Source organism: Urocampus carinirostris, chromosome 5 (assembly GCF_059441175.1).
Source record: "Urocampus carinirostris isolate Australia breed hairy pipefish chromosome 5, RoL_Ucar_1.0, whole genome shotgun sequence".
Lineage (NCBI taxonomy): Eukaryota > Metazoa > Chordata > Actinopteri > Syngnathiformes > Syngnathidae > Urocampus > Urocampus carinirostris.
In genome coordinates, this window is record NC_142353.1 from 43834142 (window position 1) to 43861584 (window position 27443).

The 27443-nt window shown below is 40.0% G+C and overlaps 1 protein-coding gene across 2 annotated transcripts in view; it reads right to left on the reverse strand.

The window, feature by feature from the left end:
• Positions 1 to 1464: 1464 nt before the first annotated feature.
• Positions 1465 to 27443, reverse strand: part of atp2a2a (ATPase sarcoplasmic/endoplasmic reticulum Ca2+ transporting 2a) — a 66801-nt gene continuing 40822 nt past the window's right edge. The window contains exons 11-21 of one of the 2 annotated variants that reach the window (XM_088336936.1): positions 26247 to 26378; positions 26054 to 26173; positions 24185 to 24403; positions 21637 to 21972; positions 18465 to 18685; positions 16997 to 17199; positions 16832 to 16917; positions 15531 to 15664; positions 13628 to 13745; positions 11686 to 11806; positions 1465 to 2179 (exon numbers count right to left, since the gene is read on the reverse strand). In XM_088336936.1, coding sequence (XP_088193062.1) covers positions 2166 to 2179; positions 11686 to 11806; positions 13628 to 13745; positions 15531 to 15664; positions 16832 to 16917; positions 16997 to 17199; positions 18465 to 18685; positions 21637 to 21972; positions 24185 to 24403; positions 26054 to 26173; positions 26247 to 26378 — 1704 coding nt within the window. In that variant the 3' untranslated portion in view covers positions 1465 to 2165. Of the gene's footprint in view, positions 2180 to 9992; positions 11807 to 13627; positions 13746 to 15530; positions 15665 to 16831; positions 16918 to 16996; positions 17200 to 18464; positions 18686 to 21636; positions 21973 to 24184; positions 24404 to 26053; positions 26174 to 26246; positions 26379 to 27443 lie in introns of those variants that run through there. The other variant, XM_088336935.1, reaches the window with a different exon arrangement.

A 27443-nucleotide genomic window follows, 5' to 3' on the forward strand; every position in this document is an offset into this window, starting at 1 on the left:
TAATCTTGTATTTAACTTTTTAATATTCTTTCATGTAGGCATAAACTTAGAAGCAGTTTTTGACAATCTTTATCACACAGGTCGCAGACATACACCCAGATTAACTCGTCTTGAGTTAACTCGTCTTGAGTTAATCTTGTATTTATATCTTTTTAATATTCTTTTATGTAGGCATAAACTTAGAAGTGGTTTTTGACAATCTTTATCACACAGGTCGCAAACATACACCCATATTAACTCGTCTTGAGTTAACTCGTCTTGAGTTAATGTTGTATTTATCTTTTTAATATTCTTTTATTTAGGCATAAACTTAGAAGCAGTTTTTGACAATCTTTATCACACAGGTGGCAGACATACACCCAGATTAACTCGTCTTGAGTTAACTCGTCTTGAGTTAATCTTGTATTTATATCTTTTTAATATTCTTTTATGTAGGCATGTATATAGTTTCTCAGTTTCTATTTTTACGCTGGCAATTGTGTGGACAGCAAAGTAAGAATTTATTGTGCGGGGAAACGTAGTTCTTTACGGTGAATATGACAAAAAATACTTTGAATTTGAATATTATGCAATTGAATGTACACAAGAGTACTACGATTTTCAGGTAAAGTATAGCATAAGAGCTATTGGGGTACAAGAGGGGTGGGCAACTAGTGGGATCCTGGAGATCTTCATGAATATGTATAAACAAGTACATGTTATACTACTTTTGAAATGCAGTTTTTTTCAATTTAGTTTTGAAACAATCTGCAAAATATGATATCGGGTCCCTATTTAAGCACTTTGAGATTTAGTTTTAAAGTATTACTGCAGTTGTATTTTTTTTTTTTGTATTTCTGGGGTCAGATTTTTGTTGAAGTTGTATTTTTTTTGGTAGTATTACTGTAGTTTTAGTTTCATAGTATTTTTGTAGTATTATTTTTTTAGTAATTCCGCAGTATATTTTAATAGAATTTTTGTAGGTTTTTTGTTGTAATTCCTTAGTAGAACTTGCAAATCTGTAGTATTTTTGTAGCATATTTGTAGTATTACAGTAGTTTTATTTTTGTAGTATTATTTTGTATTTCTGAATAGTTGAATAATTTTTGTAGGTTTTTTGATTGTAATTCCACAGTTGAACTTGTATATTTGTAGTATCACAGTAAATTTATGTTTGTAGTATTACTTTAGTATAATTTTTTTTGTATTTCTGCAGTATTTTCGTTGTACTTTGTATTTTTTTAGTACAGTATTACTGCAGTTTATATATATATATATATATATATATATATGTAGTATTTTTGTAATTTTTCCACTGTACATTTTTTGTAGTATTTCTGTTTTAATTCTTCTTACTTGTATTTCTGTAGTAATATTTCTCTAGTAGGGTTTTGTGTTATAGTACTATGTACTAATGTGTTTTTGTAGAATTTCTGTAGAAGTATTTTAGTACTATTTTTGTGGAACGTTTGTAGTATATCCATAGTAGTAGTTAAGTCATATTTATTTGGTATTTTTGTAGTATTTCTTGGGTAATATTTCTATAGTGGTACTTTGTTATAGTATTAAAAATTTTGAAGTATTTTTAGTATACTTTATGTTGAGGATTTTGTAGTGTTTCCATAGTAGTATTTTTCAATATTATTGTAGTTGTATTTCTGAGGCAATATAGTCGTAGTCATATTTTGTATTATAGTAACACTTTGGTAGTATTTCTAGATTAGTTTTTCTTTTTTCAGAATGAAAGTAAAATAATGTATGAAGTCCTTGTTTTCAATATTTTCTAGTTGTAGTCATTCTGAAGTATTTTTCATTCATAGATTTTCCTTTAGATTTTTCATTTCTGTCGAAGTATATTTTGTTGTATACACACACAAAAACAACGGAGACAAAGTTAGCATCCCCTGTTAGTAGCATTTTATTGACTATTGTTCTGTTTTAACCAGTTTTGAGGACCGGATTGAAAAGCCAGCCGGGTCGCATGTGGCCCGCGGGCTGTACTTTGCCCACCCTTGCTGTACAAGGAGCATTGAGGATTTCAGTTGTCAAAACAAACCAATGAGCCGCCGTCTTCTCCTCCCCAAAATTTTTGGGGGTAGGACACGCATCTCTTCCACTGTAAGTGTGCTGCCCAAAACACACGCACGACACAAAACAAAGCTGAGAAATTTGGAGAGCGGATGAGTCTACACGGCTTTCGCTGCGGAGACAAAAAAAAAAAAGAGAAAAGAATGGTTACTGTGCACGCTAGCTCAAAACCACTAGCTTACCATTTTAAGTCCAAATATTTTAACGTGCAACATACAAAGTGCAGTACCGTATTTTCCAGACTATAGAGCAGGGGTCAGGAACTTTTTAGACCCATAAAAGCAAAAAATGTTTTAAAAATAAAATGAGAGAGCCACATCCTATATTTTCAGACAAAATTGAAAAAACTGCCAAACACGTTCTCTAGATAAAAGCTAATTCTTCAGCACATTTGATTTGACTGTGTGTCATTTGATGATTTCATCAAATGTATGAAATGATAATAATGCCAAATCAATGTCAATATGCCATTTACAATTTGTCTTCCATCTTAAGTTGAGAGCGTTGAGGCCATTTTTTTTCCATGAAATTTGTCCTTAATAACAGTTTCAAAACAATGTGCATGCAAAGTTCTTTTGTAAAAATGTCACAAATCACTGCAAACGATAAGCATATCATCATATTCACTTTCAGTGTAGACTGCACTGGGCAAGAGAGAGAGAGAGAGAAAAAGTGAGAGAAGATGGATGCGAGAGAGAGAGAGAGAGAGGATGGATGCGAGAGAGAGAGAGAGAGAGGATGGATGCGAGAGAGAGAGAGAAGATGGATGCGAGAGAGAGAGAGAGAGAGAGAAGATGGATGCGAGAGAGAGAGAGAGAGAGAGAAGATGGATGCGAGAGAGAGAGAGAGAGAGAAGATGGATGCGAGAGAGAGAGAGAGAGGATGGATGCGAGAGAGAATGGATGCGAGAGAGAATGGATGCGAGAGAGAGAATGGATGCGAGAGAGAGAGACAGAGAGAGAGATGCCTTACGCTGGATGCAGGGATCCGCCCACCTGTACTGCTTACCCAATCAAAGTCGTTTGCCAGCGTTTTTTTTTAATCAGTTTAGATGGTTTATTTTAAAACTTCTGCATTAAGTTGTTTCGGCCTTATATGGACATAAATCGGGATGAAATCGCTTGACTTTGGAACGCCACAGAGAGATGTGCAATAGTTACATTTTATTTCGGAGCCATACGTACTCATGAAAAGAGCCATACATGGCTCCCGAGCCATAGGTTCCCTACCCCTGCTATAGAGGCTTTTATAGCCCGTGTGACGTCACGATCGAAGCTTAAGGCAAAATACTCGCGCTGGTTAGAAAACAGAGGAAAAGAAAGCTGTTGTTTGAAGCTAGGTGTCATGTTGTGTGTCAGAATAGTAGGAAAAAAACGTTAGCGAGAGTAACTCCTGATCAAAGAAAGAATTGTGGCAGTGGCTCAGGAAGGTAGATCGCAGTTCGAATCCCGGCTCCTCCGTGTTACATGTCGAAGTGTCCTTGGGTAAGACACTGAACCCCCAATATGCAGGTTAGCGCCTTACATGACTGCACGGCCGCTATTGGGAAATGTGAAGCACACTGTAAAGCGCTTTGGGAAGTCTTGACTTGAAAAGCGCTATAGAAATGCAGATCCTTTCATAAATGCTTTTTAGCGAAAAGATTGGACCGAGGCACTCATCAGAAATGCTGTGGTTGTAGCGCACACTTCATATCAGATAAGTGAAATTAAACGTTTATGATCGTTGCAATGAAGTCCATATTACTTATTGAATCGGCAAAGTAGCTTGTTGTTTTCCTTAGCTTTAGCTAACTGTTAGCGTGTAGCTAAAATGCTATCGAGAGAAGCTTTAAAAAAAAATCATGAATAATTCAATGTATTTAATAAATGACTTGGATTGTGCCCCTCATGTTTGTAATGCGTGTCTGCTTTCTTTTCAATCCACGCAGTTTTTACAAGGTTACCATGGCAACCTGGCTACACGCTAACAGTTATAAAAAGAAAAAAAATGAAATTTCATTTCATTTAGCATCTACCTCTTAGCATTTACTTGTTAGGATGTTGTCGTAAGCATGTAGTCATTAGCGTGCAGCTTTAGCATGTATTCGTTAGCATCCTCTCTTTAGCATCTACCTGTTAGGATGTAGTTGTAAGCATGTAGTCATTAGCGTGTAGCGTTAGCATCTACCTCTAAGCATCTCTTTAGCATCTACCTCTTACGATCCACTTGTTAGGATGTAGTCGGGAGCATGTAGTCATTAGCATGTAGCTTTAGCATCTATTCGTTAGCATCTTCTCTTTAGCATCTACTTGTTAGGATGTAGTTGTAAGCATGTAGTCGTTAAAGTGTAGCTTTAGCATGTACTCGTTAGCATCTTCTCTTTAGCATCTACCTGTTTGGATGTAGTTGTTAGCATGTATTTGTTAGCATATTCTCTTTAGCATCCACCTGTTTGGATGTAGTCGTAAGCATGTAGTTGTTAGCATGTATTTGTTAGCATATTCTCTTTAGCATCCACCTGTTAGGATGTAGTCGTAAGCATGTAGTCGTTAGCGTGTAGCTTTAGCATGTATTCGTTAGCATCCTCTCTTTAGCATCTACCTTGTAGCATTTACTAGTTAGGATGTAGTCGTAAGCATGTAGTCCTTAGCGTGTAGCTTTAGCATGTATTCGTTAGCATCCTCTGTTTAGCATCTACCTGTTAGGATGTAGTTGTAAGCATGTGGTCATTAGCGTGCAGTCGTTAGCATATTACCTTAGCATGTATTTGTGAGCATCTTCTCCTTAGCATCTACCTGTTGGCATCTACTTGTTAGGATGTAGTTGTAAGCATGTAGTCGTTAAAATGTAGCTTTAGCATGTACTCGTTAGCATCTTCTCTTTAGCATCTACCTGTTTGGATGTAGTCGTAAGCATGTAGTCGATAGCATGTATTTGTTAGCATATTCTCTTTAGCATCCACCTGTTAGGATGTAGTCGTAAGCATGTAGTCCTTAGCGTGTAGCTTTAGCATGTATTCGTTAGCATCCTCTCTTTAGCATCTACCTCTTAGCATTTACTAGTTAGGATGTAGTCGTAAGCATGTAGTCCTTAGCGTGTAGCTTTAGCATGTATTTGTTAGCATCCTCTGTTAGGATGTAGTTGTAAGCATGTAGTCATTAGCGTGCAGTCGTTAGCATATTACCTTAGCATGTATTTGTTAGCATCTTTTCTTTCGCATCTACCTGTTAGCATCTGCTTGTTAGGATATAGTCGTAAGCATGTAGTCATTACCGTCATTACAGTTAGCTGAAGCTAGGAAAATATTCAAAATATTTTGCCAAACTAAGTAATATGGACTCCATAGCAACAATCATGAACATGTATTTTCCTGTTACTTCATCCGAAGTGTGCGCCGCGAACCCCAGCAGTTTAGACGAGTGCCTCGGTCCAATCTTTCGCTTGAGTTCATTTAACCCGTAAAAGATCAATTTACGATCCCGAAGGTTTTTTTCTCCGGTTCTGAAACACAACATAACATTTTAACATCCAACTCGCATAAACAGCTTGGTCTGTTCTAGTGGTTGGCAACCCAAAATGTTGAAAGAGCCATATTGGACCAAAACAATATAAGTTGGAGCTGCAAAAAAAATAATTTACACTAGCCTTATAAGGAAGGTCACATATACTATGTATAATCTATATCTAGTGGAAAAAATTAAGAATGTTTAATATCTTCCTACAAAAAAATAACTTAATAAAATCCATCTACTGTACAAATCATTTCCCTCCATAAACGATGACTTTTGTGAAATATTTTTGTTAGTTTAGCTTACTTTAGCATTGGCAGATTTGGTCTGTTACACTATCAGCACATGTACTATTGTATTTACGGTATTTATTTTAATTCATTTGAACCATTGTGTATGTATCTGAGTATTTGGCGTTCTGGGATAATGGATAAAGGAGAGATTTTATTTTATTATTGTACTTCAAAAAAACAGCATACAGCACTTTGAGTTGCGATACGTTGTCTGAAAAGAGCTTTACGAATACATTTTGATTTGATCTATCATTTTCCATTATCAAGCGTTTTTGAAAAATCACTAGGGAGTGCCAAAGAGCAGAATGCGGCTTCAGAGATGCTTGTTCCCGACCCCCGGTCTCTTCAGTCTTTTGACCAGCGTACTTTATTTGTAAAACTAAGGTTTTAAGTCGTCCATTTTGATGGTTGTTGACATATCGAGACTAAGCCCCGCCCACTTTCTACAGCACATTGTTTACAAACAGATGAATGAGTCTATAAGGCGCACCTGATTATAAATCGCATCTTGAATAATATTCCTCTGTGAAAGGTTTATACTTATAAAGGGCGCAACTGACTATAAGGCACCAGAAATTAAAAGTATGGTAAGAGCTAGATTTATATTTAATAATAGAACATATTCACAAATAGTGTATGTATGTTGCCATGGCAGTATCTACTCCATTTGCAATCTATAATGCGCACTGGATTATGAGGTGCACTTCATTTTCAGATGCGCCTTATAAGTCCGGAAAAAAACGGTACTTTACCTTAAACTGGGATGCAAAATATCACACAGGATTGTTTTTAATGACCACCTCAAAAACAGAACATTTTGTGTCAGTTAGAAATGGGAATTTTGACATGGAGATGATAAAAAAAAATTAATATTTAGAGTCTCGTAGGGGTGTACAGATCGTCTCGATCAGTGTTTCCAAATTTTTTGGGGGACGGAGCCAAATTTTTCTCGAAGCACAAAAAAAATTAATAAAGATTTCCTGGCACCAGTTCCATGTGTGCTCTTGAAAAGGTATTATGATGTAGCCTGGATCGACATTAGCTCGGTGGCCTTGGGGGTATGGCGCCCGCCCCGAGACTGGGAGGTTGTGGTTCAAGCCCCGGCCGAGACATACCTAAGACTTAAACATCGGTACCCGTTGCCTCCCTGCTTGGGGTTGGAATTGGGGGGTTTGATCACCTAATGACTCCCAACACCTCAGTTGGGTTGAGCGAGGGGGCTGGGAATCCCCTCCTCTAAATCAATCTCCCAAAAAGAGTCAGAAATGACTCCAGCCACCTCTCACTAGGGGGATATGGCTGTGGTATATATAATAATAAGTCTTATCATACATTTACAGTTTGCTTTTCTAGAAAACTTGCTTATGAGCAAAGATGATCTCATCCAGTGGAACCGCTTTTATTATTATTTTGGTAAAACTACTAATAGCAAAATGATACAAAATATTTTTATTTTAGTATTTAAAAAGCAAACAAAGGTTAATTGTGGGCAGCATGGCGGCGCAGTGGTTAGCGCGTCCATGGCACAGTTCTGAGGTCATAAGACCAACTCCTCCTGTGCGGAGTTAGCATGTTCTCCCCGTGCTTGTGTGGATATCGTCCGGGCCCTCCGGTTTCCTTCCACATTCCCCCCAGAAAAAATTCATGTCAGGTTAATCGGCTGGTCCAAATTGTCCCTAGGTGTGAATGGGCGAGCGAATCGTCTGTCCCTGTGTGCCCTGCAATTGGCTGGCAACCAATTCAGGGTGTCCCCTGCCCACTGCCCGAAAATAGCTGGGATGGGCTCCAGCACCCCCGCGGCCCTACTGAGGATAAGTGGTGCAGATCATGGATGGATGGTTAATTTTTTGGTGGAATTTGACTATTTTCAACCCGTTTTTCAAGGTTTACTATACATTTGCTTTTCTAGAAAACTTGCATGCACTTAAAATGAGCAAAGATTGACAAGTAGAAAAAAAAAAAAAATTAAAAATATCAAAATGATAAGATATTTTATTTTTTGCAGTGCAATCTTTTAATAGATTCATCACAATAAGTGATCACATATACTGTAATACCTCAAAAGCAGATAAATATGTAATTAGTATGTAAAAAGGAAAATATTTATTTTGATTCTAGATTTTATTTGTACCCTGTTTTACTCTCCATTTACTATATTTTTGCTTTTCTAGAAAACTTGCATGTACCTAAAATGAGCAAAGATGATCAAACAATGGAATAAAAAAATATTTCATCTCATTAGCTGCACCGCTTATCCTCAGTAGGGTCGCGGGGGTGCTGGAGCCCATCCCAGCAATCATCGGGCAGGGGACATGTCAACCTTTATCACATGAACAAAAAATATTTAAAATAGTAAATTGATATGCAATTTCACTTTATATAGTTTTGCAGTGGAATCTTTTAACAAGGTCATCAAAAAATGTGTTTTATAGACTGTGGTACTGCTCACCAGCAGATAATTCGTATGTAAAAAGAAAAAAATGGAATCTGCTGCCACCTACTGATAAGGATGAATGTTACAGTTACTCAGATCAATAGAAGAAAGCAAAGATACTGTGCCGCACTAGTGTGCCCCTGTCCACGGGTTTGAGAACACTTATCTAAATATCAGACCTGTTGATGTTGTTTTGGCGCTCCTGATTTTGACAAGCCCCCAACATGACCATGACCCAGCCTGGGTAGACGGGACCAAGTACAGGGCCCTGGGGAACAGTACAGGGCCCTGGTGAATGTGACGCACACAGGGGGAAGCGTGGTGACCACGCGGTGGAACTGAATCCTGCTGGCGAAGAAGACCCAGTGGCCCTGACCCCCACATGTGCTCCCAGTCGTGGACGACAGGCTGGCGCAGAAACGGGTGAGTGCGTGGAGGCGACCGAAATCGTCTGGGGTGGCAGAACGGCATCCGGGGATTCCCGTCAGCCCCATTGGCGGCACCACTGCCGCCGCAAAGAGTTCATGCATCCACTGGCAACCCCTCCCACTCATTCTCTGATACAGACAGAACAAGGTTTATACTTGAAATAGCTCAACCACAACACTTTCCCATCCCAAAGTTACTGTGCGTAGTAAAGCTCCAAAATAACGCTACTTTCGAAAACGCAGAAAGCTAAATTTGCCAATCGACATATTCCATTTATCGGTAAAGTCAGAGATATGATCAATTATATGACGACAACGGTCCATACTTTTGTTAGTTTACTTATCGATATTAGCTGTAGCATACAGATAAAACAGGGACAAAAACAAGTGACATCATAGGCACCGCCACGAGCGGCAGCCTTTCCAGCAGCTCCGTGTTATTTCGCTCTTTTCGTGATTTATTGTTTTAATTGTCTGCTTCTATCTTTGGTGTTTTTCGTCCCGTTTGACAACTACACTTTGGATGACTTTCCATCCTATGGTTATGGGTTTTAACGCACAAAAATGCGTTTATTCGAGGAATCGACTCCTTGCCCTGAATAATTCTAGTGCTGGCGTGATGAGGGGGCCCTATTGTGGATGCAGAGCCGGAGCTAGTTAAGCAGCTAGCGGCGTTATAAGTCTTGGGTACCGTCCGTAATCATGGTAAATGTGAACTCTCTACCAAATAAGACCGACCAACTGGCTGTGCTGGTGAAAAACATCAAAGCGTACAGGGAGTGCAGTTTGTTGTCTTTTACGGACACGTGGCTCACGTCTAGCATCCCGGACGCTAACGTGGAGCTACCCGGCTTCAGCGCTGTTAGGGCAGACAGACACAAAAGCCTGCGGGAAGCGGAGAGGAGGTGGACTCGCTATCCACGTGAACACGAGGTGGTGTAACCCTGGGCACAAAGATTTTCATCTGCTGCAGGGACGTCGAACTTTTGGCCTAGCGTGTGACGTCATCCACTCCGCTGTTGCTAAACTACAAACACAGCACCCCGAGGCCATCCTGTTCATCTGTTAATAATCAACAAGGATACTGCTGGAAGTGTGAATTTCCCTACGGTGAGGAATAAAGTATCTATTGATCTGAATTAAGACATTTGAGAGTTACATTTAACCCCTGTAGCAAAAATATAAGACTGTTTCAAGTGTGTAGGATCTTGGGGGAACCCTGTATTCAACCAGAACAACACAGCGACTGACCTCAATCGAATGACAATAGAAGATGAGATCGGTGGGAATGATTTATTTTAGTGGGGGTCGGCCAATCCAGTTTAGGAACTCAGTGCACCCCTATTCAAACGCTAATGAAAAATCCAAGTTTTGTACAAGTTATGGCACACAAAAACGGGCAAGCGCTTATTAGCATGCAGATCAAAGTGTGCAGTCCTCAAGCAGCAGGCATAAAAGGCATTTAAGGAAACTCTCGACGGCACTCGGTGGCAAAAAAAAACAAAAAAAAACAACAATCCAATCTACTTTGTGCGATATGTACATAAAGACAGACGCCGGGCCGTCCGCGTGAAGTAAGAATACAGTTTCTTATTCAAGTACAGTATGTGCGTTCCTCATAAATAGTTTAAAAACAATCAACAAATGGAATGCACAGAAAGACCTTACTTCACTAAGATGAGGAAAAACAAAAAAAGTGTATGAAGGCTTTGGGTGCTCCAATACGAGTCGGCATGGTAACGGAACAGCGGTGAGGTAGCTGTGCTCTGCCTAACGCAGAAAAGAACGCAGACGCCGACGTAGAAACCTCGATTCCGGACTACAAAGCACAGACGATTAAAAGCCAGGCGCCCGAATTCGAAAACGAAACTGATTTACAGCCGGAAGCTAAAAAAAAAAAAAAGGTTCAAAAAGAAAAAGGAAGTACCAGTAATTTATGTCCATTTCTCATATTTTGAGCCCTCCGGCTAAGCCCCGCCCTCAACCGTGATTAGCCCAATCACAGTGCACGTAAGCATGGCTAATGCATTGCAGTTTGTCAGTTTTCGTTCGTTTTTAAATTTTAAACTTTAAGATGTTCAAACATGCAAACCTTGTACCAGGTATCCCGAGAGACTCCATCTAAAATCGAATTAAATATCTGCTTTGGATCAAAGTGATGCAGTTGAGGGCAGCACCAACTCAACGTGGATAAAGTTCATAAGGATCTACATCTGTTTTAAGTCGACATACTGTCACTTTGCTGGAGAGAAATGTCATGTTATCTAAAACAAACATCTCTAATGTTATGCTAACGCTAGCGCTTGGCTGCGTTCTACACCAAGTCATTTGTTTACTGGAAGTTCAGTGGCTTATTATATCCTGAGCTGCACAGTGTTGGAGACAAAGCATCTGGCGAATGTGATTTCTGCCCAGTGTTCTGAATGTCAAAGTGAAAAAAAACTCAATAAACAGCGGTAGTAGCTAGGACTCTAAAAGCCGCGTTGTTTAAAACGAAGCAGCTACTAGTCCGGATTTTACAGTAAATTAGCATTCTTCTCGCCCGTACACCCTTCCGAAGCAACATTTTGTTTTATAAAAGTCGTGTAAATCTTCTCTTTATAGCTCTACATGTGCAGAATTATAACACACAAAATAACCTTGTGTTAGAATAAGAACACGGAAGTCAGACCACAGCCTCTCCCCCAAAACACGCTGCTAAAAATGTCCTAAATATCAAAGACACGTCGGCCCTAAGACCTGGAGTTAATCTTTCTGTTAGATGTGTGCACGTTAATGTCCACTCCGCAGCCGTGCCCGGGTAGTCGGGGTCAGTCAGGGCCACAGCACGGCAGCCACGTTAGTGTCGGCGCCGTAGATCCAAAACACCAGAGGCAGCGAGATGGCCACAAAGGGCCACGAGATGCCCTCGGCGCATGCGGAGAACCGGCGCCGCCCTTTGTGGCCCGTCGCCGGCTTCTCCCACTCTTTACCCAAGTCCAAGTGGTGCCTGGCTGTGAACTTCAGCAGCTCGTCCAGCAGGATGACCGGCATGGAGATCTTCAGCACCATCAACCACTGGGTGGCGTCCAGGGGCGTGATCTGGAAGATGACCTGCAGAGCGGAGCCACGTTAAATCCGATTTATGAGTACTCAAAGAGATATATGAAGACATTCAGACAGGGTTCCCAAGCTTTTTGCATGGCGGAATTTAAACACTTTTCAAGCACTTTCAAGGCCACTTTTTTCAATTTCTCCAGTACCTTCGACAAAAGAAATCAAGCTCCTATCAAAACATTTTTTTTGTTGGCTTTGATGACTACAATAAAGTTACTATCTTGCTGCTAGCACATCCTTTGACCTGTTACTCTCCTTGATGCTCTAAACCAGGGGAGTCAAAGAGGGGGGCCCGCGGGCCAGATCAGGCCCGCAAAGGGATTGAATCCGGCCCGCGAGACAACACTGAGGAAAGCGCAGGAGAAAAACGAGTTGCAAGTTGAAATATGTCCACTTGATGTTGCCAGAGCCACAAAGACGCTGTAGTTGCATTTCTCTCTCTTCACCAACCCCCCTCCTTCCTCCCTTTTTTCACTCACCCTCTCTCTTTGTTCCTCGTTGTCTCTGTCTTTTTACCTTATTTTGCTCTCTTCCTTTTTTCCCCTCTCTCTCCCTCCCTCTCTCTTTCCATTTCTCTTTGGATTTCTTTCTTTCTCTCTCTCTATCCTGGTCTCACCATTTCTCTTTTATTTCTCACGTTATCTCTCTTTCCCTTTCCTTGTCCCACACCCTTTCCTTTTCTCTATGGTTATCTTCCTCTTATTTCTTTCATTTTTTTCTTTCTCTCTAATCTACTATTTCGGACCCCGAGATAATGTCGGAGGCCCCCAGAGTTAAAACGAGTTTGACACCCCTGCTCTAAACTGACATGAATTCTGTCATTCTGCTTCAGCAATGCACGCTTGTTTACCAACACGGAAAAGGCTCTATTGGTGTTGGGTGGTAATGCAATTCAATACAGAAGAGAAAAAATAAAGTACATTTATAAAAAGCAGAAAAATGTGCCAAATTTGGGCTAATTTTAACGAGATTGATTGAGTGAATTCAATCTTTCAAATCGACTGCTGATCTTTGCCTTTTGTTGGAATCATTTTAATTTGTTTATATATTTTTCGGAGAATCTGTCTAAATTTGATAAAATAAACGTAAATCATTGTTTTTGCATGTTATCATTTAGTTACAGCACTGAAAAGTTAATTTTTAGTTTATTGCTTTTTCATGGATTTTGTGTTAAACTTTAAATCTGGGTGTAATAAGCTAAAATGGTTTCATATTTTACAATTTTCATAATACATATTTAATGTGTTTTTCAGGGACTCCCTGCAAAATATATGAAATAACTAAATAATTTGGTTGGCTTTTTCAGTAACCCGAGCTAAAGAGCAGATTTTCTAAATAGAGTTGTCTACTTGGGTACAACCACTAGGAGGCAGTGATACTTCACACCGACGGCATAATGACAAGCCACCGGAGCACATAATAATAATAATAATAATAATTTCCTTGTATTGTCATTCTGTGTAACAATGTACACAGAACGAAATGTCATGCACTTTTAAAAACATTTTTCATTCATTACGTGGTCCATTGAGTCAGACTGCCAAGAAACATTGAAATGGCAACAATTTCAAGCATTTACAAGCACTTCACCCAAAATTCAAGCATTTTCCTGACCTAGAAAACACGAAATGAAAATAATCAAGAATTTAAGGATTTCAAGCACCTGTACTAACCCTAAAACTGGTGAATGGACTGCATTTATACAGCGCTTTACCAGTCACTCACACACACCGATAGCAAGGTCAGTCTGCATATCGGAGGCATTAATATTAGTATGTTCTTATTATTTTGCTGCTGTATTGAATAATGTTGACTTACAGGCAGGGGCTCCACATGAAGGATGAGGAAGTGCAGGGACATCGAGAGGCAGATGGCCCCCAGCAGCCAAACGTTTTCCCAAGGGGGCATCCGCAACAGGGACTGGTTCTCTGACAGACTTTCAAAAGAAAAGAAGGGTCATCATGTGCAAAAAATGTCTCCATTTTTATTGACCCTTTGCACGAGACGTCACGTTGCCTTCCCTGGCAGAATGAGAGCCGTTACGGACGGCAAGAGGAACCCTAGCGGACAGTAGTTAAAGAAGCATTTGAGTTGAAAAATATCAACAGCGACGACAGAAGAATATAACCACCACCTATTACGATGGTGATTTATTGCTGTGCAAGTGGGAAAGCTTCTAAGCCAGATTTGGAATCTTAGCCCTTTTGGCAAAAACAGAAAACGGGGATGTTGGTCTGCAATCAAACAGAGGGACTGGTGTGTGTTGCCCGGGCACAAAACTGGCAGCCAATTCCAGGATTTGCAGCCAACATATTATCCAGGGTACGTTTGATGCATTTCTGAGCAATTTTCAGATTCAGATCTACTTTATTGTTTTTTTATTTATTTATTATTTATTTATTATATTTATTTATGTTAAGTAGTGAAGTTATACATTATTTTATACACCGTTTTATCTTACGTAAAGTCAAATATACTTGTTCTAAAATCTGACTTCAGTGTTTGAAGGCAAACTCAGAGAGAAGGTTGTCGTGAACCGCGCTTTGCCTTGGAATGTGCCTTTTCTTCCATTCTGTACAGATAACAATGACTTTACACCTTGCCTGGAACCATTCTCTCGGGAGGGTGATAACCTATCACCCCTCCACTTATTCTTCGGATCATGGTTGAAAAATTTGCATTGACGACCGCAGACCAATCAGCCAGAGGCTTGGTCATGGGGCGTGAACATTTCATTGGCATGAATTATAACAGAGGAAGACCCTGAAACCCGTTGCCTTCTGCACACGATTGTAATTGGCACAGGTGGAATTACCTGATTTGTTCAACTCTTTGATTTGGCTAAATAAATTGTTATGTGGACTACACTAGTCGTTCGGCTAATTAAATTTCTCCGACTTCTGAGTATGCTCCAACTTTAAGGGAATACACAAGACACGGGAAGCGTCCGAGTCAGATTTCAGTATAAGAAATGTTAAAACCTCACAGTAGGCATGAGTCACATCAAAGACTCTCAATGTAATAAGTGCTAAGGTAGATACCTTTGCCATTTCTTGCTACAAAAATTAGCTGCTTTTATTGCAATTAACCAGCGATTTAAAACGGTTATCTTTTGAATGTCATAGCTTGAAAATTGTTGTGCTCTGCTGTAATGCTTATAACGCCGAAATGAACTGTCAAATTATTAATCGGATGAAACGGGAAACAAATGTTCAGAAGATAAATCGTCATTTCTCCAAAGTAAATATTTTTACCATGTTTAAAAGTGATATCTATACAAGGTACAAATTCCCCGTGATTTACTGGCCTTTTACATTCCCCAAAAATATAGCAACATCTGAGCATTCATGCTGAGGAGGCATTCCTTTGGCTCAACAACATGTACCGACTCTGAAGAACTGGTAAGCATCCAGACTTTTATAAGCTTTTAGATCAGCACTGGTGTTTGGGGATACAGATGGTGTGGACTGAAGTCAGGCGGACTGGAGGATTCGGTTAGATCTGGGTCGATAGCTAGCTGTGCAAATGCTATCCTTAATTTCTCTAATAAGAGCCTCCTAATCCAACAGCAGCACACTATTCATTTGCCTCGTCATCGCTAATGGTGTTGAATAGTATAGCTTTTGCGGTTGTCTACCGTTTACCGACCTGCCCATGGTCTACTGCCGTCCGTCATGGTGTCGTCACGAGTGTGCAAAGGGTTAACAGGAAGGTTCTGTACCTGTTGAGAGCGTTGCACATCTCAATGGTGACGAGGACCGACAGGGCCATGGTCATGGGGTAGGGCGACTCGAACACCTCGCAATCCAAACTGTCAAAGTCTGGGTTGTCCGGAGTGCACTGGAGGAAGTGACTCTGATGGAAAAGATGAAGATGAACTGTTGAAAATTTCAGTGACTGAGTAATCCAACCATTTTTTTCTGCAGTTACCGACGGTCAAAAGCGGTGTGTTACTTTAAATAAACTATCAGCTGTAGGAGCCAAAATGTATGCGTGCCATTCATTGTTATTCTTGCTATTTCCAGGAGGGGGCAATGTTTGTAGGTAGATATCAGACCCAGAAGGGTGAAAGGTTTTTTGACTACCGCGCAAAAGCTGCGCTACGCGAAAGCGTTTCTTGTTAACCCTTTGTTTGAATATTTCTTGTGTTTAGGAACAAGCTATCTGACACAAGGTTTGAGAACCTTCTGCTCCTCATATACAATCACTGCTATGAGATGGGGTCGGATAGTCTGGTTGGCTGGATACATGATGGAAGAAGGACAGAAAGTCTCATTTGTCTCATGTTGTTAGATTTACACTGAAGTCTTAAAATACGCTCTGGTTGTGTATTATTGAACTGTTAAAATATTTTTTCACAATAAAAGTTAAGTACAGTAGCTAATGTCTACTTGACCAGTTGTCCGACTTGAGACTGACATATGCGATGACATGCTATTGTTTTGCCATCGACCCTTGTGGTAAAAAAAAAAAATTCAAACTAAAGTTCAGTTCCTAATGTCTATTTGACCAGTTCTCAGGTTGTGTAAGGGTTAGATTGAATTTATTAGACTCAAATTATAATAGTTTCCTGCTGATTATGATTTTATAACATTGCTCATTTTTTTTTCACATCAAGTTTATTTGTGACGCCCTTAATCGCAATGAGTCTCAAAGGGCTGCACCGACCACAGATTATTGCAAACCAAACTATTATTGCACCATTCCCTGATCTAAAACCTACATGAGGGCAAGGAAAAACTTAAAAACCTCAACATGAGAAAAATGAAGTGTAGGATAAATCTGTTGCTAGTGAGGTGCAATATTACAAGGTTTCACAACTACCCGTCTCTTCTCTATTTAAATGACCAGACTCGTGTTTGACATGCAACTTCTTTTTAAAGTAACAGAAATATGGTTACTTTCCCTGGCAATTAAGTACTTTTACTACCGAGTTACTAATTCTGTTGCTTTTGGAAGAAGTAGTGAGTAACTAAAAGTAACGTTCCCAACACGGTTCATTGGCTAGTGGGGTTGCCTCACCAGCTGATACAATGTGACTTGAGGTCCATCATCCGAAAGTATAAACCACCAAGCGGCGGCTCCCACTGTGGCAGCACCAACGTATCCTGCAAAAGACGGCAAAAGCGCAACCTCAGACGTCTTCCGAAACATAAACCACGTCAAGACTCCGGCGGCGACGCTCACCTCCGATGGCCAGATAGCGGAAGAAAAGCCATCCTGAAATAAGTGGTTCTTTGGCGTTCCGAGGGGGCTTTTCCATAATGTCCAGGTCTGGGGGGTTGAAGCCCAGGGCGGTGGCGGGCAGCCCGTCCGTCACTAGGTTGACCCACAGCAACTGAACGGGGATCAGCGCCTCGGGGAAGCCCAGTGCCGCCGTAAGGAAGATGCTAGCCGGAAAGGAAGATTTGATTGAGTAGCTGTACGACGATCGGAAGCAGTGATACTAGTCTTGTTTCCAGAGACGATTACAGATGACACAAATAACCACGGTGGTCTTTTCCTTTCCCCTCTACATTGTACTGTATGCTACTATAATGATATACTGTACACCAGGGGTCAGGAACGTTTTTGACCCAAAGAGCCATAATAGCTATACAGTGGGACCTCGGTTATCGCGGTTAATGGGGACCAAAACCACCCGCAAAACGTGAAAATCTGCGAAGTAGCGACGCCCCTTCAAAAATGCAAAAAAAAAGAAAAAAAAAAGAAAAAAAAACGCGAAGTCCCACTGTATATATAAAGAGAGAAGGAAAAGAAACAGAGAAAGAAAGAAAGAAAGAAAAAGAGAAAGAGAAAGAAAGGAGACAAATATATATATATATATGTATATATATAAAAAAAGAAAGATTAAAAAGAAAAAAAGGAAAAAAAGAAAGAGAGAGGGACTTAACATATTTTAAGATGCAATTCAGCAAAACCCGAATGATGCGAGAGCCTGTGTCCCATATCAACAAATGTACCACTTATATACATTTACCACATTAAACTTGTCTTCCTCCTGCAGTAACTTAAGATAATTAAGGCTCATTTTACCCTTCATATTTGTTTTGAATAAATAACGGTTTCAAAACAATGTGCAAGCAGAATTATTTTGTAAAAATGTCACAAAATACTGCAAAAGAGGATATTGACGTGCTTACTTTTAGTCCAGATAGCGGAAGGCAGAGAGAAGTGACTATATGCGCTGTGTGCATAGCTCCTCCCACCTTTAACGCTGACTCAATCAAACTGCTCTTTGTGCTCGGCTGGAGTTTCTAGGTGTTTAAAGTTTGTTCTGTGGGTTTTCATTTTTAATGAGCTTCTGTGTAAAGGATTTTTTTAGCGATTTACAACCACAACGGGGTCTGTTGGTGTGACAACTTGACGGTAAACTGTAGTTGGGATTGTGCCCATTATATACTGGACTGAACAGCTTGTACAACTGGTATTTAGTGGCTTATGCACGCACAAAAGTCGACTCTGAGCTAGTTAGAATTGGAGCACTCTAGATGAAATTTGCATGATCAGAATTTTAGCTCCAAATCATTCTCCGGAAAAGAGCCATAGTTTCCTGACCTCTGTCGCCGAGTGAGCAACTTTTTTGTTGAGGAAATGTCTTGTGTATGGAAATTCGTGTGTGTATAAGTGCTCATATACAACGTTTCCAACTCACCAAACAACCTCGCCTACATTGGAAGAGATGAGGTATCGGATGAACTGCTTCATGTTGTTGTATATGGCGCGGCCTTCCTCCACGGCGGCCACAATGGAAGAAAAGTTGTCATCGGCGAGAACCATCTCGGAGGCTGACTTGGCCACGGCGGTGCCAGAGCCCATAGCGATGCCAATTTCCGCCTTTTTTAAGGCGGGGGCATCGTTCACACCGTCTCCAGTCTGCAGGAAAACAGATTTTTATCAGTACTTACTATAATTGTTCTTGCTGAGTGACGTTTGTCTCTCACAATTGTCAAACAAGGCACTTTTCCATGAAATATTTTGAAGAAAATGTCATTCCTGCACCAGTTTAACATTTAAATTATCTAGACCGGCTATAACGTAGCCTAAGTTGACAAATGAAATGGCCCAGCTTATTAAATGGGAATCCATCCATTATCTGTACCGCTTATCCTCAGTAGGGTCGCGGGGGTGCTGGAGACCATCCCAGTTATCTTCAGGCAGTGGGCAGGGGACACCCTGAACTGGTTGCCAGCCATTGGCAGGGCACACAGAGACAGAGAACTCACTCACTCATTCACACCTAGGGACAATTTGGACCGGCCAATTAACCTGACATGCATGTTTTTGGAATGTGGAAGGAAACCAGAGCGCCCGGAAGAAAACCACGCAAGCACGGGGAGAACATGCAAACTCCACACAGGAGGTTCGATCCCATGACGTCAGAACTGTGCCACACACGCGCTAACCACTGTGCCACCGTGCTGCCCCTGGAAGGGAATCATTTTATGTAAATGGCTCTGAAGGTAGTAAAAGAATAGTAAACCATTTATTACAATTTTCTAGGGTAATTATACCATATTTTAGGAAATTATATGCTAGCCATACATTTTTTGACTATAATATTTTAACCTATTGTGTTAATAAGAATAATTCTCAAAATCGTAATTTAAGAAATAGTAATCTATTGTAAAGCTCTTTACTAGTACAAATAAATGTCCAAGTGCTACAGGTAAAGGTTTATAAAAAATAAAAAAAAAAATCAAATGTCAACTAGAACAAAAGATCTCAGAATCCAAAACGGTTGATTCAAAATGTTAAAGAAGTATTCAATAAGTTAAAAAAAAAAAAACAACAAAAAACTAAATGAAATACAATTACCGGTATCTTTATGTTGTATTCTTTGTATTCCAAGCTCAAACGCCATCTTCAAACAGTATTAATTTGGGTCATTTATTTTGTCATTTGAGGGTCTTCCCACTTTGTATCTACACTTTTATTCTCAATGCGGAGGATTAATGCAAACAAAACACTGCAAATGAGAGCGCAACTGCGCCCTAGTGTTGTGGAGGTTTAATTGCACTTGATTCTTAAGCCAAGTTTATTTGTATAGCCCTTAATCACAAAGAGTCTCAAAGGGCTGCACAGATCAAAGACTTTTGCAAACTAAAGAGCTGAAGAGCTGTGAGCTGCTGCGTCCATGCGCGCCGCCATCATCTTTGTAAATTTTCTTGATATGCTGAATTGGAAATTAAAATGTTTTGAGCAGTGAACAAACACTGGACTCCTTCGCATAAATTTGGACGGTTCTGAGTTGAATCATTGGCAATTTTCTCTTTCGAAATCTCACCTTGGGAAGCTTTTCTTATTCTGTCCGTTTCAAAGGCTTTCATTTAACAGAAAACTAAAAACAATTGAATACGACCCAAAACGATTAAAGAAGAAACCGCAACAACTAAACAACAAATGACCCAAAAACAGAAAACACAGTAAAACAGACCAAATAAAATACCCAAAGAACATTTGTGCCAAATCACCATCCTAGCTCTTACTATCGCCCTCTTACATGAGGCAAAAGAACTGCAGGCCTCATTCTGTATCTGCTCAGCACAGTGATAGATTACAAATTCATTGCAACATCATATAGAAAAATCACCCATTGAAAGTTCCGAGGTCAAACCTACTATTCGAGAACCCCTGCATTAGATGAATTTAGCACTGCTCTAGTAACTATATCAAACATCATCAAGGACTTTTCTCACCACCTCTTTGACCTGTTGCCTTCCGGCAAGCGCTACAGGTCACACAAAACAAAAACAAACAGACTCAGAGACAGTTTCTTCCCCAGAGCCATTACCACCCTAAACACACACCGCACAAAAAACTGAAAACTCTTGCAAATTCAATATGGCGGCGCCCCTGTTCGGCTGCATCGGCTCGCAACAGTTTTTTACACGTCGGCCATAAGACCCAGTCTTCGACTCAGTTTTGACGGCGCACAAAGTCGGCTCAAACTGCAGATTAAGATACGATCGCAGTTTTTTCGTCAAGCGCTCGGTGCTACGACCACTCGGGAGTGTTTATTAGCCACGGACTGCTATGTCAACAAGACCCAGCGGCCTACAAAGCAGCGAAGCAGAGTGGCAAGACAGCGGCGTGACCGCCGGACGAGGAAGCGAGGTTGTCGGGCCGGGCTAACAGCTAGGCTAAAGGCTAAACCCTGCAAAACGCCTCTCCCATCCATTTTCCTCTCCAATGTTCGCTCTCTGGACAATAAACTGGACCATTTAACAACTGTAAGTGGCATCGAACCGCGAGATGACGAACTGCTGCGCTAAAATTCTGACGAAGACATGGTTAATCTTATCTATCCCGGCTGACGTTCAAAGAAACTGTGCGGGTCAGATGTATCGACATTTCGTTCTGTATACACGTGTACACGAATGACAATAAAGTAAATCTGAATCTGAAACACACTACCTCATTCGAACGTAAAATGGTACACATGTCTATGTTTCTTGCACAATGTTGACTGCATTATGTTTACTGCTCACCTTGCACAATGTTGACTATTTTTTTTGCACTATGTTGACTATTTTTGCATCAAATGCATATTGCACAAATCCTTACGATACCAACTGTATGTAACATCCTACATGCCGTCATTTCTTTGTGTAAATATTGTGTAAATTATAACCTTATCTTCTCTGTTCCTTATCTTCTTACCTCACTGTGAATGTGTGAACCTGGAGTGTCATGCCCAATTTCGTTGTCACAATATGTTAACCCATTTTGTAACAGTGACAATAAAGGTATACACTATTCTATTCTATATTTGGTTGGGCAAAAAATTGCTAAGCTTGCGAAATAAAACCTCAATTACAGCCTACCATAGCCGTGATCTCATCGAAGCCTTGCAGGAACTCCACGATCTTGGACTTGTGCGAGGGCTCCACGCGTGCGAAGCAGCGGGCGTGGGTGACGGCCTCGAGCTGCGCGTTGGGCGCCAGATCGTCAAACTCTCGGCCGGTGAAGGCCATCTGCTCCACATCGTCGTCCTCGGAGAAGATGCCGATCCGCCGGCAGATGGCCACGGCCGTTCCTTTGTTGTCCCCGGTGATCATGATGACGCGGATACCGGCTTGGCGGCAGAGCTTGATGGACGCCGCCACCTCTTGCCTGGGAGGGTCCAGCATGCCCACGCAGCCCACGAAGGTCAGGTCCGACTGTAGACAACAAGTTTAGTCATGAAATGAATGAATGAAAACTTTATCCGATCATCAAAATAAAAACAGAACAAAAACAATAATTCAACAACAGAAAAATGTTACATAATATGTTCGAAAAGGGCTAGTAAGAAGCAAATGCTTATATTTCCTACCCCTTCATCTTCCCTATTCAATACACCAATGATAATAACAATAGTAATAATAATAATAACAGTCATAACAATAGCAACAATAACAACAATAGTTCTAGACGCACTATTCCCAATCTCTCGTGTCACTAATACCATTTTCTTCATCTCTGTATTCCGCCAGTAATGTTTTTTGTATTTAAACTCAAACAAGTAAATAGTTGGACATCGTTTGATCTCGTCTTGTAAATTGTTCCAAAGCTTGACTCCACACACAGACACACACATACTTTTCCTGGTGGTTCTCACCTTTGGGATTATGAATTTACGACAGCCCCTGAAGTAATAATTTCCATCTTTCCGAATGAATAATTTATGGATGTTTTCTGGCACTATGATTCTGTTGATCTTAAATAGCAGTTGTGCAGTGAAAATTTTTACTAAATCATCTAATTTTAATCATTTGGACTGCAGGAATAAAATCTTAGTATGATCTCAATATCAATAGTCATTAATTAAAGCAGGGGACGGGGGCCATATGGCTGCAAGATGACATAAAACTTGCACCATTTTCAATTCTATCATTACATATAAGACAGGATAGACAGAATACAGACCGTCCTATATATACTGGACCCAACCCGGTAATCACAATTTGAACTCTGTTTACAGTCAAGGTGTGTCACCAACAGACCCCTTTTTGGCCATAAATCGCCAAGTCATCCATTTTCTGGAAGCTCATTAAACAATCAATGTTGATTGTAGAGAAACTTTATGATGAAAGGCCAAAGAACCCATTTTAAACACCCCGAACCTCTATCCGAGCACCCAAAGCAATATTATTAAGTGAGCAGTAGGATTTGTGATTTTGGTCAACGACATTTTGAGACTGATCAATTATTGCCTTAATACTGTATATACCAGTGTTTTTCAACCAGTAAGCCGTGAGAACTTGCCCAATAAAAAGGACGCCATTGTTTATTTTTTCCAGTTATCAGCAAGGTAACCAACTTTCACCCATATCAGTTGGTGGGAACACATATAATGGTCATGGTAAATGGTCTGCCTTTATATAGCGCTTTTCAAGTCACTTGAGACCTCCCAAAACGCTTTACAACGTGCTTCACACTTACCCATTCACATACACACACCGATAGCGGCGTCAACCATGTAAGGCTTCCAATGCTTATTAGGGGTTGGGGGTTCAGTTTCTTGCCCAAGGGTACTTCAACATTTAACTCAGAGGAGCCAGGAGTTAAACCTTGATATTTTTTCTTATATAACAATTATCTGCTCTGGAGGTACTAATATATTCAAAAACGTTTTTTAACGAAGCTGTTTAAGGTCGCCCCGCAAAACAAAGTAAAACATTTTGTTCAATTATTATGTCATTTTACATTTTTTTTTTTTTTTTTTTTTTTTTTTTAATATAAAAACATTTTTGCTCTTTCTATACATTTCTGATTTTTCTGGGGAAAACAAAATAATATTATAGTACAACTTGAAAAACAGGTTAACGATGAAATAAAATCCCACATTACAGCAAACAAGATTCCCCTGTATTATTTCCTGAAGCACTATGACCAAAAACTAAAAAAAAACTTTAAAATGTCACTTTAAGCTTTAAAAATAGAATGAAAATGGAATAATTTTTAAACAATTCAACCGTCGGCGCGCCTCGATATTTTTGAATGTGAAAAGTGTGCCTTGGCTCAGAAAAGGTTGGAAAACACTGGTATATACCATAAGTGTATTAACCAATGTGCAAGAGTTATACACAAATCAATATGGTAGCCCTTACTGTAGTTTTAATTTCATGCGCCTTATAGTACAGTGCTCCTTATTTATGAAAAATATACCACAAGACTATTTTTTGGGGGTGCAACTTAGGATCCCATGTGGCTTATAGTGGGGAAAATAGCAAACTGAAAACTATAAACCGATGAAAGATGGTACAGATATTCAACAATGGCAAGCATTTATGCAAATACTAGAAATCAATTAGTAGTCACCAACTATGTAAAATCGGACTTATTTACAACACAATGGTTGAGAAACTCAGTAACTTATCTAGCACTCACCTCATACTCTGAAAATTTGGTGGGTTCGGACAGTATCATGTCCTCCATTTTGGGCGGGCTGTCTCTCGTAGCCAAAGCCAGACACCTCAGCGTGTCCCGACCGGTCCCGTACTCACGAATCACAGACATGATCTTTTCCTTGATGGGTTTGCTCAACGGAACCTTGCTGTTCCCTACACGGACGTGGGTGCATCTCTCGATGACGCCCTCTGGTGCTCCCTGAAAGACAGGTTTGAATGTTTCCTATTCAGAATTTGATTTTCTATTCAGATTGTTAGCAGTTTGAAAACAATTCTCCTGGAACATGAGATCTACAGTGGCTTGCGAAAGTATTTGGCCCCCTGGAACTTTGTGACCTTTTGCCACATTTCATATCTCAAACATAAAGATATAAAACTGTCATTTCTTGTGAAGCATCAACAATAAGTGGGACACAATCATGATGTGGAACACACCGTTGGATATTTTCAACTTTTTTAACTAACAGAAAACGAAAAAGTGGCTGTGCAAAATGATTCAGCCCCATTGAGTTAAGACTTTGTAGCGCCACCTTTTGCTGTGATGACAGCTGCAAGTCTCTATCAGTTTTGCACACCGAGAAACTGATATTTTTGCCCATTCCTCCTTGCAAAACAGCTCAAGCTCAGTGAGGTTGAATGGATAGCTTTTGTGAACAGCAGTTTTCAGTTCTTTCCACAGATTCTCAATTGGATTGAGGTCTGAGGCCATTCTAACGCCATTGTAGCCTTTTTTTATGGTTTGAATCATTGTCTTGTTGGAAGACAAATCTCTGTCCCAGTCTCAGGTCTTTTGCGGACTCCATCAGGTTTTCTTCCAGAATGATCCTGTATTTGGCTCCATCAATCTTCTCATCATTTTTTACCATCTTCCCTGTCCCTGCTGTAGAAAAGCATGATCCTGCCACCACCATGTTTGACTGTGCGGATGGTATGTTGGGTGATGAGCTGTGCTGCTTTTATGCTAAACATAACGTCTTGCATTGGTACCAAAAAGTTCGATTTTGGTCTCATCTGACCAGAGCACCTTCTTCCACATGTTTGGTGCGTCTCCCACAAACTTTAAACGACACTTTTTATGGATATCTTTAAGAAATGGCTTCCTTCTTGCCACTCTTCCATAAAGGCCAGATTTGTGCAGTCTACGACTGCTTGTTGTCCTATGGACAGATTCTCCCACCTCAACTGTAGACCTCTGCAGTTCCAGAGTGATCATGGGCCTCTTGGCTGCATCTCTGATCAGTTTTCTCCTCGTATGAGCTGAAAGTTTAGGGGGACGGCCCGATCTTGGTAGATTTGCAGTGGCCTGATACTCCTTTCATTTCAATATTATTGCTTGCTCAGTGCTCCTTGGGATGTTTAAAGCTTGGGAAATCTTTTTGTATCCAAATCCACCTTTAAACTTCTCCACAATATTATCTCGGACCTGCCTGGTGGGTTCCTTGTTCTTCGTAATGCTCTCTGGGCTTTAAACAGAGGCTCTGAGACTATCACAGTGCAGGTGCATTTATACAGAGACTTGATTACGCACAGGTGGATTTCATTTATCATCGTTAGTCATTTAGATCAACATTGAATCAATCAGAGATCCTCACTAAACTGCTGGACAGAGTGCTGCACTGAAAGTAAAGGGGCTGAATCATTTTGCACACCCACTTTTTTTTTTTTAATTTGTTAAAAAAGTTTAAAATATCCAATAAAGTGTGTTGCACTTCATGATTGTGTCCCACTTATTGATGCTTCACAAGAAATTACAGTTGTATATCTTTAAGTTTGATGTCTGATATGTGGCAAAAGGTCAAAGTTCATGGGGGCTAAATAGTTTCGCAAGCCACTCTATGTGAAGTTTTACCTTGACAAACATTTTTCCCATAGAGGACCGGGACTTGTTTGGTGTGCAGTAGACAGACATGGACTTCCTATCTCTGGAGAACTCCAGAGTGCACTCCTTCTTCATCAGTTGTTTAATCACCTGAAGTCGCCCAAAAATGTAAGAAAAATCAGCTGCGTACAGCGTGAACAGAGAGGAAATTGGTTTCACTCACCGAGTTGCAGGCATTCGCCCGATCAATCTTGGACAGGTTGTGGACCACCGTGTCAAAGACGTTCATCTTCTCCACTAAACAGGTTAATGCTGTCTCAGTGGCCTCGCCAACCTTTTCATATACGCCTTTCACCTACATATATTCAATATTTAAATTAACAACAATTTCCCAGTTCCTTAGTTTCAATTATAACTCTTAAAAGTAGAAAAACTAATCAAAGAACTTGATTATCATTGTTTGATTCTGATGCGTTAAGTGCCAAGTATCATTTCCATCTTGCCTTTAAGGCAAATCATGTTTATTTGTATAGCCCTTAATCACAAGACGTCTCAAAGGGCTGTACAGACTCCAGACTATTATTACACCAACACAATTCAGATGAATGACAAGAAGGTTCAGCAAATAAGCAAAAAAAAGAAAAAGAAAAATGAACACAACTTAGACGGTCTCCAATTTAGGGTATCCAAAATCCATTGGTATGTGCTGAAAGCACACGTCGATTCTTAAAGTTTAGTATCCCACAGTCAAGAGCAAAGGAATAATCCAAATCCTACCGCAACCTTGATGTGGAGCTCTAAGAAGAATCAGATCCTTGTTAGAGTTTCTTTACTTGTAAAAAGGAGTTACGAGGCAAAACGGACGGATTACAACACGGAACGTCAAACGATGCAGAAATGCTTTTAGGCAGATTTTTTTTTTTTTTAATCTGTCGGCATTATTTTGTGTTTTGGAGTCTAAAATATTCAGTGACACAGTTTAAAAAAAAAAAAATTATAATTGTATCCGTTTCTCAGCTTAAGTACATTAGTGTTGTTGCAAAATCATAAACACATAAAACAGTTTTTTTGACACCAAAATGTTACTGCAAAAAAGAAACGCTTATGAATGAATACCTACATAAATAAATACTTTCTTTTGTCAGTAACAACGAATCTATGAAAAGAGGCAAACAAGGTTTTCAAAAGCAAATTTTACCTTTACTGTTCAGTTATTTGTCATACTGTGCGCAATAAAACCAAATGTCTTGTGATAAATCTCTAACCTGCATACAATTGGCAGCTGTAGAGAAACGTTAACCGTACAAACAGATAAGAGGGAAATTGCTAGAAATAAAATCTAAATGTTATGCAAAAAAATGTTGAACCTTATTGTATTACTCATAATGCCTGCAGGCAAATCACCGTTTTTGAAAATATC